The following is a 10,289-nucleotide window of genomic DNA, read 5'->3' on the forward strand; positions in this document are numbered from 1 at the left end:
AGGCAACATATTTCAACGAAAATATCCCATTTTGACCTCTTTCAAATGCAATTTAACAATGTATTTCCATGATATTTGTATGTAAGGACAGAATAAAACACTCTTTTCCTCCAAAAAAATTATAAAACTGCTTTAAAATGAATTCTGAAGAGAATTTTTCGTTGCTTCTGTACGTACGTACGTATCTCGCATAACTCAAAAACGTGTAGCCTCAGAACGTTGAAATTTTGTATATAGGACTGCTATAACATGTAGATGTGCATCTCGTATTTTGGTTGCAATCGGCCACAACAAATGTATATAAATATATTTATATATATATCCACTCTGTTACCCGGCTCAGTGATCTCAGTTTCTTTACTCTTATATGTTTGTAAATTGTACATTATTTGCTTTAAAAATGATTGAATTATGTTGTTCTTATCTTCCGGTTAAGGTTTTTATGCTTTGAGTAAATCTGCATGCAATATTTTTAGAATTATCAACAATTTTAAAATTGTTTAAGTGCTATTGCTTGTTTACATTTGAAACAGCAGGATAGTGGATTTGTTGCCAATCTAGAGAAACTTAGCTTCGCAACAACAAAGATAACGCCTTAATTTATTATTCCGAATTAAATCATGCTTAATCCTTTCTATAATTTTTTTCAAGGAAATAAGTGTTTAAGATTTACTTCGTAATTTTTAATATAGATATTTTGAGTTTTTATGTATTTTTGCCTTCTCGCGAAGTGAGAACTGAATTAATTGAATGAGAAATACTCAATCGTCCGTGAAAAACTGTTTCTTTTTTGTTTTGTTTGCTTAATTTCTTTTATACATAGTTCTAGCTTCTAGTATTTGAATAGAACATGTGGCAACGATTAGATAATTCTTTAAATGATATAAATTTTGTGCATTCTGAGTTATACTATGAACGGAATATAATACTGTTAAGTAAATCTAGCGCCAGAGTGTTGCTATGGTAAACAAAGTGAATTTTAAAGAATGCATTTATTCTATTGTGGATCATGCGCTGTCGGAGAAGTAGGTTTAATTCAATCTAATAAGTTTAAATGAAATGTAAGAAAAAATGCATATAATTTAATATTCCGTACAAGGAAGTCATGTGGTGTACACTTCATATTTTTTATAGTTTGTAAATGTGAGAAATAGTTGTAATATGTGCACTAACTATTGAAAGTTTCTAAATATATTTGTTACTTTTACAGTGTGTGGCATCCCCAACTTCTGCATCCCCTCCTTCACCTCCTTGCCTGCCTGAAGTAAGTTTTGTGTATCTTTATATATATTTAAAAAAGAATGATTAAATATCTCTAGGTTACACAGATTTTAGTAATCTCTGAGCAAAATGCTCTGGACATGCACATTTATTACTTCCTTGTATGAAGTAAAAAGGAAGTATTGTAATCGTGAAAAGTTTCAGGCAGCAAATTTCAACGAAAATATCCATTCTGACCGCTATCAAATGCAATGGAACGATGTTTTTGCGTGATATCTGTACGTAAGGACAGAATAAAATACTCTTTTCCTTCCAAAAAATTATAAAACTGCTTTAAAGTTAATTCTGAAGAGAATTTTTCGTGGCGTCTGTACGAACGTATGTATTTTGCATAACTCAAAAACGAGTAGCCTCAGAACGTTGAAATTTTGTATATAGGACTGCTATAACTTGTAGATGTGCACCTCTTATTATGGTTGCAATCGGCCGCACCAAACATATATTAATATATTTATATATATATCCACTCTGTTACCCGGCTCAGTGATCTCAATTTCTTTACTCTTATATGTTTGTAAATTGTACATTTTTTGCTTTAAAAATGATTGAATTATGTTGTATATATTTTTTACTTTAATAGTGTGTGGCATCCTCAACTTTTGCACCACTTCCTTCACCTCCTTGCCTGCCTGAAGTAAGTTTTGTGTATCTTTATATATATTTAAAAAAGAATGATTAAATATCTCTAGGTTTTGATATGTGATTGCAAATGTTAGAAATGTTTGTAATATGTGCAGTAACTATTCTGTTAGTTGTTTCTAAATATATTTGTTACTTTTATAGGGCAATAGGAAGAAGCGGAAGAGGGCAGAGTCTCCTGTCCCAATGCCTCAAGTGAGTTATTTTTTGCAGCAGAATTGGAAGTAAATGGTGATTCTAATCTGGTAGCATTTTAGACTCCTTGCATTTAATGATAACGACATTTTTTTACTTATTTCACAACACACTCTTAATGTCCAAAATTGTTTGACAAAATATATTAAACACACCAATGTGTGGAATTTTTAATTCTAAAACTGCATTAATCTTCAATACTATTCCATTTTTTATATAAATATCTCTCTGGGTGACCACAAAAGTAGAGTTGTAACTGTAAATGTTGTTTATAAACCTGAAGCATCATTAATAGGGATTTCTACAAATCTGTGCATTTAGTCTAAAATGCTAAATGATAAATTTTTTCTATAGAATCCCTGCAGCATCTCATTTTATCCAAAATAAGTGCATTTCTACAGTATGTTAATATGTAGTAAGGTTCTGCAAATATATGCAGATCCTTAAGAAGTAATTATTTTTCCACAATATTTATTCTGCTGATATTTTTTACATTGTAAATGTTTCTATATATTGGACAGAGCATATTTTGAAAAATAATGTTGACTATATAAAACTAAATCTTTAGAATTTCCATCATATCTTGAACATACTTATCTCGAAGATTATGCAATCATGTTTTTAACTGCAATTAAAAACTGCATAATTCTATGTGGTGGGAGTATTCAAAATGTTGCTTTTATAGATTCTAATAGTTTAACATTATTTATTTAAAATTATGAATTCATTTGTTTTATTTAGTTTTGTGATTCAGGTATGTATTTTGCATGCCATTCTTTTAGTAAAAGAAACTCAGTTTTGAAATGGCAATACAAATGTGTGATTTTATGATTTGTAGGCAGTTACCATTATGACATCAAAATGGTTTTCTAAAATTTGAGAGAAAGTAAATTTAATAAAATTTTAAAATTTCATTTACTTTCAAATATAATCTTTATATAGCAGCATAAACATAAATGACATGCTGTAATCTCAAGGTTTTGATATGTAATTATAAATGTAAGAAATACTTGTAATATGTGCATTAAGTATTCTAATAGTTGTGTCTAAATATATTTGTTACTTTTATAGGGCAACAGGAAGAAGAGGAAGAGGGTGGAGTCTTTGACCCCAGTGCCTCAAGTAAGTTATTTTTTCAACAGAAATGAACGTAAATGATGGTTCTAATTCGGTAGCATTTTAGGCTCCTTGTATTTAATGATAACGATATTTTTTTACGTATTTCACAACACAGTATACTAAAGCAAGTCTCTTTCATTCAGATGCGAAAAATTGTACGACAAAATATGATTAAATATGCCAATGCAAACTGATGGCACAGATGATATTTGCAACTGCGGGAAACTTTTCTTAAAAACCTGATATTTATAATTCTATATGTATGCTATAACTGTCATAAAATAGTTACGTTTTCTGTTGTTGTCGTGTCGGTGTGAAGTTGGCATGTAGATTATATTTTCTAAGAATTATGTACTTCTCATAAAAAAACACATTATACTAATACATAAAGAGAACACTTTATGAGGTTAATCAAAACAAGCCTTACACCGTTTATCAAAATCATAATAATCCCTCTAGATGCCAGACACATTTTTTAACTCAATCTTTTACAATCTAAGAAAAAATATCATTGTTGCCAAAACATTAAAACTTAAAATTATCCTTTATAAAGCAAATACTGTGACATTGGAGGGTTATGAAATCTGTGGCTTTGATCAAGTTCCCCCCCCCCTTTATGTTTTTATGCTTCTTTCCCACAAACAAAAGCTTACTTAGTTAAGATATAATAATCTGCTTGCTAATAATAGAAAAAAGTTAATAAAATATTAGTAAATAGTGAAAACTATTGCCAGCTTGTGAATGAATTGCCGTCTAATTTTAATTCTCAATGCCATGGAAAGGCTTGGTTACCTGGGTAACCAAAGAGCTGACAAACTATGCCCAGTTTTATTTATTGTATGCTGCCAAATTTTTTATTGTTTATGAATGAAACTTTTTGCTTGAATTTCCAAAGATTATATTTCTAATTAAAAATTTTTGTTTCAGCACCGCCCAGTCACGAGGTCAATGACGAGAGCTTGTGGGACAGGGATGCCATTTCGGGTAAGACAAATGAAATTTATGTTTTATCATATTTTTCAATTTTTAATGAAGGAATTTTTAGTTTTTACATATTTTTCTCTTGTCACGGAGTGAGAACTGAATTAAATGAATGAAAATATATCTCAAATTTGAGGAATTAAGTATAAATTGAAATGCATTAAAAGTGTGTATAAATACTCCATACGAGAGAGTCATTGTGTTCACATCAGATTATTTTTAATAAGGAATGCATCTGAAAGATTTAAAATTTGCACATATGTGTCTTCAATTTTAACTGAATTTTTGCAACAAAGTCTGGATTGTATGCAGGTCGGCTTATATTTGGAAATGTCTGGTACTTTGTTAAATGATTGCTGCTGTTTTTTTAAGTATTGTTTTCTTGCTCTTATTTCAGTGTTGCAATAGCAATTATATTTTCTCAATTATCTAGTAAATGTTTCAAATGTCATATAATCTGTGTTTCGTACAGTATTTCAGAATTTCATTTCTTATAGTATTGTCATGGAATTGTATTGTTGAAATGTGCCTGATCTTAAAGAAAGTTTTCCATCAAAAAAACGTTCTTAATTGCATTAAAAAAACATGAAAGCAGTGTCTTTAGTGCAGGTAGTAACCACCACCGTTATTTTATGCCATTGTTTTGGTAGTTTTTCAAAACGTTTGGCCCAGAAACTTGATGACTGTGAGTCCAAAAACATATTAACTTCATTTTGACCTCCTGTGTAGAATGGAAAACAGCACCAGCAAGATGTAGCTGCAGTTGTAAAAAAAAAAAAAGAAGGTCTGTGAAAGCTCGAAAATTCACATCCGGCAAAACGGAACTGTTTGATAATTTATATTAGTTTTCACTTGATTTCAGTATTTCATAAAAACTCTCATATTGCTTTTTCAAGATGTTTGACATCCGATTGTAAATTTTAAGAAATACTTGGAATATGTGTACTAAGTATTGAACGTTTCTAAGTATGTTTGTTTTGCTTTTACAGAATGTGGCATCAGCTGTCCCATCTCCACCTCCTCCTCCATCATCATCACCTCTTCCTGCACCATCTCCTCCACCTGCACCACCTTGCGCACCTAAAGTAAGTTTTGTGAATCTTCATACATATTATAAAGAGAATGATTAAGTATCTGTCATTCAAATTCATAATTCAACTGAAGTTTTTCTTAAAATTTTATTTAACTTGGTTATTAACTTTTTTTTATCAGTAGTCAGCTTAGTGTAGGAGCTTTTATTAGACATCTGTTTTTAGTTTTAATTTACCAGTTGAAGTTAATGCCCTTTCGGGGAGCATTATATGTGTAAATGTTTAAATAATGTAAAAGTAAAGTAACACCCTTTATGGTTATTGCAATGAATCATTTCTTTTTATAGAAGATAATTTTGAGACGTTCATGGGTAAGTTCTTCATACTATAGCAAAATGTAGCAGTAAAGAAAAATAAAATAATAGCCTCATAATTTCTTCTAAAGATGCATAAAAATGTCAGTCCATAGGACTTACATCAGGTCAAGAAAATATCTTACACTGTTGTGAAGCTAGTTGTCAGCAGCTTGGAAAATGATTTAACTTTGTTCCATGTTCTAACAGAGTTTATGCCCCATCTCAGACTTTAAGTGATGACTGACATAATGAGTTGTTCGCGGAACTGCCTTTCTCATCCTCTACAGCTGTAATATTTAAAGAGTAGAAAAATTAAACATGAAAGACACGAAGGATATTTTTCTTGATTATTTACTGCTTATAAAAAAATCTATAGGTCTTTTTTCTGCACTGATCTCATGGATATATATCTGGTACCTCTTTAACACAATATATTTCAATTTAAAGCATGCAGAATTCCAGGTGTGTTTCCTATTTGAATGCTTCATGCTTAATTTGAGTGGTGTAGTAATACAGAATGAGTATCGAAAACAGTATCAAAGTAATGTCCCATTCATCAGACTCCAGTTTTCATTCCCCTTTCAAAATCCAACATACACAGATTTGTTTGAAGAAGCTTAGAAATTCACATGCAACAACTCATAGTTTTTTATAATTTAGATTAATTCTATTTAATGTCCGTACCTCCTAAAAACTGGCCTACAGTTATCTCAAGATTTTCCCTACCTGATTCGAATGTAAGAATATTTAGAATATGTGCACTAAACTACTAAAAGCTTCTAAATATGTTTGTTTCTTTTGCAGGAGTGCGTGAGTTCCAGTCGGCGTCGGCGTCTTCCGCCTCGGCGCAAACCGCCCGTAAGTTTTATTGATTTATCATACATAGTTATTTAGTTTCAGTGGTTTTAGTAAACATCAGTACCTAGCTGTAATTTTCCAAAAGTTAGTTAAGTGTCGTTTGTTTGGAGTGTGGCGATACTGAAGGAACTTGTTTTTGTTACTCGCCAACTGCATGCCCAAATTTCTAGCTTTAACGGATATTTTCAAGATGTGTGAGAAACACTTAATGCTCCATCGCTGCCGCGCTTGGTCTGATTTATTCTCCAACTCAAATATCTTCAGTGTTGATTTAAGGAGTAGTTATGATGAGTAATTGTTGTGATTAAAAGTTTATTATTTAAAATCGATCATCTGTTTGTGTTTATTCAGTGGTTCTCAACCTTTTCACTAACGTGTACCATCTAAACAAAAACTGAAAAACTTATGTACCACCACTACATTTTACAATGATTATTTTTCAGTTTCTCAATAGAAATATTAAAAAATATATTTTGCCATTTTCACAACCTATTGGCTGTATGTATTTCATATGCACACATAAGAAATATTAGATTAAAAATTGGTTATGATTTTAATTATCAAAATTTCCTCTAATAGCTTTAATTTTAAAATTTAGTCTGAAATTTGGCTGTGCTTAAAATATTTGAATCTCTTTATGCCTGGTCTTATTTCACTTAGTTTTTAACCGTAAATTAGGATCCACTTATGATTTTATTCTGTATCTATTTTTCAAATTTAACATGGAAGAAAATCTTTGTTCACACAAATAGGTTGTGCATAATAAATAGGCGGTATAAATTTAATAGCTTTATTTGAAAATGCCTTTTTTTTTTTTTTCAGTTCAGCCAGAAGTTAACAAATGTGCTATTTTTGAAATCTTCAGTTAGAGTTTGACCACAGAAAATTTCTCTGAATTGTTCTTTTTCCAAACGAGATAAAATTTCAGGTACATTTGAGCAAAATTTTCTTTTTCATAATCCTTGGGAAAATACATGTTGAAATTATTTATCAATTAAAAACAATTACTTTTAATGTCAGACATTAATTCTTTTATTTCAAATTATTTTCGATTAGAAAATTTTCTAAAATATGGTAAAATGTTTAAAATATTAATATATATTTCTTAAATTATTAGCTCGAGTTTTTTATCAGTGCATTTATTGGTAAATAAATTAACACATTGTCCTTGCTATCCTAAATTTTATTCATTTAACTTTCCCAAAATATCGGCTAAATATGCTAAACATGCCAACCATAATTCAGCGAATGAGCGAAATGACCTGATGAAGTGTTGTGATGTTTTCAGCGATATCTTAACAGATGAAATTACTGGGTCGAATGTTGATGCTCATGATATATGTGCTGAATTGGGCAACTTAGCAGGTTTAGTGCAACAAAGTACTGGTGCTTTTAAAAGTCTGCAGTTCATATACGAGAACATTTTGCTAGATTCTTTCCCAAACGTCTCTGTTGCATTGCTTGTCACTTTGACATTTCCAGTAACTGTCACGTCTGCTGAACGCAACTTTTCAAAGCTAGATAATTAGATAATTTTAGATTATACCGTCCGTTATACATAAATCGCGCACGCAAAAACGTATTCTGCACTTGCGCACACGCATATGCGCAGTGGTAAAAGGTCTTGCGCGCACGCGTAAATGCCTATGCGCATTTGTCTACTTGGCGCATGCGCAGAAAGTTTTTAGCTTTGAGGTTCAGATTATAGATCATTCCGGAGTATGGGTGTCCTAATTAACGACTTTTGACTGTAATAAAATTACACAGGGTGTTTTCCCATTAAGGTTTGAATTGCATATCAGGCTCCAATGCTTACATGTACATAATAAATTAGGTGATACTCAGTTTCCTGAGTCCTGTAACATGATGTAGATATACGGATAAAATAATTATTATACATTTACATGCACATATACAAGGCAGCACTTAAATTGTGCCAGAGCCTGCCTCCTGTACTTCTTAGTTTTAGGGATAAATCATAATTCTAGACGGAGTGCACTGGAACCCTGAATAATAAGGGTCTGGCACTTCTTGTATGCAGATGAAGAACAATTTCAGTAGAAATCTGATCTCGAAAATTTTATTTTTAGCAAAACAATATTAAAAATCGCTTATTAATTTTAATTTAGCTCTGTACATTTTATTTAATTCTAATCATTTAATTACTTTACTCTTTTATTATTTTAATGAATAATAATAATTAATCATTAATTAATTGAACAATAATTATTAATTAAATAACAATAGGAATAATTATTGTTAATATTAATTAAAAATTATGAATACTTATTTAATAATTAATTAATCTGGTAATAATTAACTTTAATTTTTTAATTATTAATAATTTTTAAGGGCCTTTATATTTATTTATTTACTTTTGTTCCTCTTTCCTGATGGTCTTGCATAGAGCTCCGGCACATCTAATTTTAGAAATTAAGCCCTGATACAAAGTGTTTTTACATTAAGGTTTGAATTAATTGCATACTAGCCTATAATGCTATATTAGGTAATACTCAGTTACTTGCGTCATCAGTACACAATAGAGTAGATTCTTCTGGCATATTCATATAATATTATGTATGACATATATACAGATAAAATCCCCATTTATGTCTTCCCGCGGCATCCAGGAAAGGTCAGGAAATGTCCAGACTAGTTTTCCGACAAACTGCATACGTTACGCACGCCAATTAATTTTGCTCTTCTGGAAAGCATGCCTTTCAGTCAATTTTCACAGTCTCAGGGAGGGGGGCTTTTCCATGTTTTGCCTAGGGCCCCATAACACCTGAGAAGAGCCCTGGCAACTCTTATAATAAAACATATGTAAGTCCCGTTGCATAATTCTCCAAATAATCACTGCTGCGATAGTATTTGACCTACTTTGTAAAAAGGCTTTCATCGATTTCTACTATTTTGTTGGGCCTTCTGATTTTACTGAAAGCTTTGTTTAGTATTCCTGCAAGCAACTGTCCCAATCTATTAACATTTTGTCAACCGTCCGTTTAAGAAATAGAATGCAGTCACTGGATTTCTGGAGCTAATTTTGTAAAACAAAAGGGGGCTCATCGAAAATTATGCTTACATCAAATGAAAGCACATATATTATAACGTCATCCTTATCTGTACTTGGTGTTAAATTATGCTGGTTGGCAACAGTTTTATGTTTGAAGGGATAATATGTGAGTACGTTAGGCTAAGCTGTTACATTATAAGGCAATAATAATTTGCATGTTAAAATAAAGTGTCATTAAATAGTGGGAAAAATTACAGCTTGTCAATGAATTGCCATCTAATTTTAATTTTCCGTGCCATGGAAAGGATTGGCACTCTGGATAATTGGAGAGCTGTCCTGCATTTAAAAAAAACTTCCCGAGTCTTATTTATTGCATATTGCCAAATTTTTGTGGTATTAAATCAATTCATACATTGTTCTTTGTGCTTATATATATGTTTTTAGTGTGCTAGTGTTAAATTTTTTAATGTTCCTGAATGCAACTTTTAGCTTGAACTTCATGTTAAAAGATTTTATTTCTAATTTAAAAATTTTATTACAGCGCCGACCCTGGACGAGGTCGATGTCCAAGTCCCAGGGTCCGGTGACAAGGTCCCAAGCAAAACGTCAGGGCCCTGGGACTAGGTTTTAAAAGAACCTCATTCTCATGTAAGCTTCATTTAATTTATGCATTTTATTTTATGCAATTTTTTCATTATTGCTAAATGGTAATAAACAGTGAATAATTAGGTATATTTGTGACTATTTATTTCTATTTGTATATCATGTTATGTAGGTAAAAAAAACTATAAAGAATGTAAAGAAGTAAAACTAATC

At 31.0% G+C, this 10,289-nt stretch overlaps 1 protein-coding gene across 1 annotated transcript in view; it reads left to right on the top strand.

The window, feature by feature from the left end:
* The window catches only part of LOC118192935 (uncharacterized), an 88,661-nt gene that overhangs the window by 70,147 nt on the left and 8,225 nt on the right, over nucleotides 1–10,289 (top strand). Inside the window, exons 17-24 of the mRNA XM_085821457.1 lie at nucleotides 1,211–1,264; nucleotides 1,862–1,915; nucleotides 2,065–2,115; nucleotides 3,187–3,237; nucleotides 4,162–4,218; nucleotides 5,205–5,300; nucleotides 6,407–6,460; nucleotides 10,015–10,121. Of these exons, the coding sequence (XP_085677583.1) occupies nucleotides 1,211–1,264; nucleotides 1,862–1,915; nucleotides 2,065–2,115; nucleotides 3,187–3,237; nucleotides 4,162–4,218; nucleotides 5,205–5,300; nucleotides 6,407–6,460; nucleotides 10,015–10,104 (507 nt within the window). The 3' untranslated portion in view covers nucleotides 10,105–10,121. The remainder of the gene's footprint in view (nucleotides 1–1,210; nucleotides 1,265–1,861; nucleotides 1,916–2,064; nucleotides 2,116–3,186; nucleotides 3,238–4,161; nucleotides 4,219–5,204; nucleotides 5,301–6,406; nucleotides 6,461–10,014; nucleotides 10,122–10,289) is intronic.

Source organism: Stegodyphus dumicola, chromosome 7 (assembly GCF_044657685.1).
Source record: "Stegodyphus dumicola isolate Sdum_Otavi_A_Nest chromosome 7, ASM4465768v1".
In the NCBI taxonomy this organism is placed as follows: Eukaryota; Metazoa; Arthropoda; class Arachnida; order Araneae; family Eresidae; genus Stegodyphus; species Stegodyphus dumicola.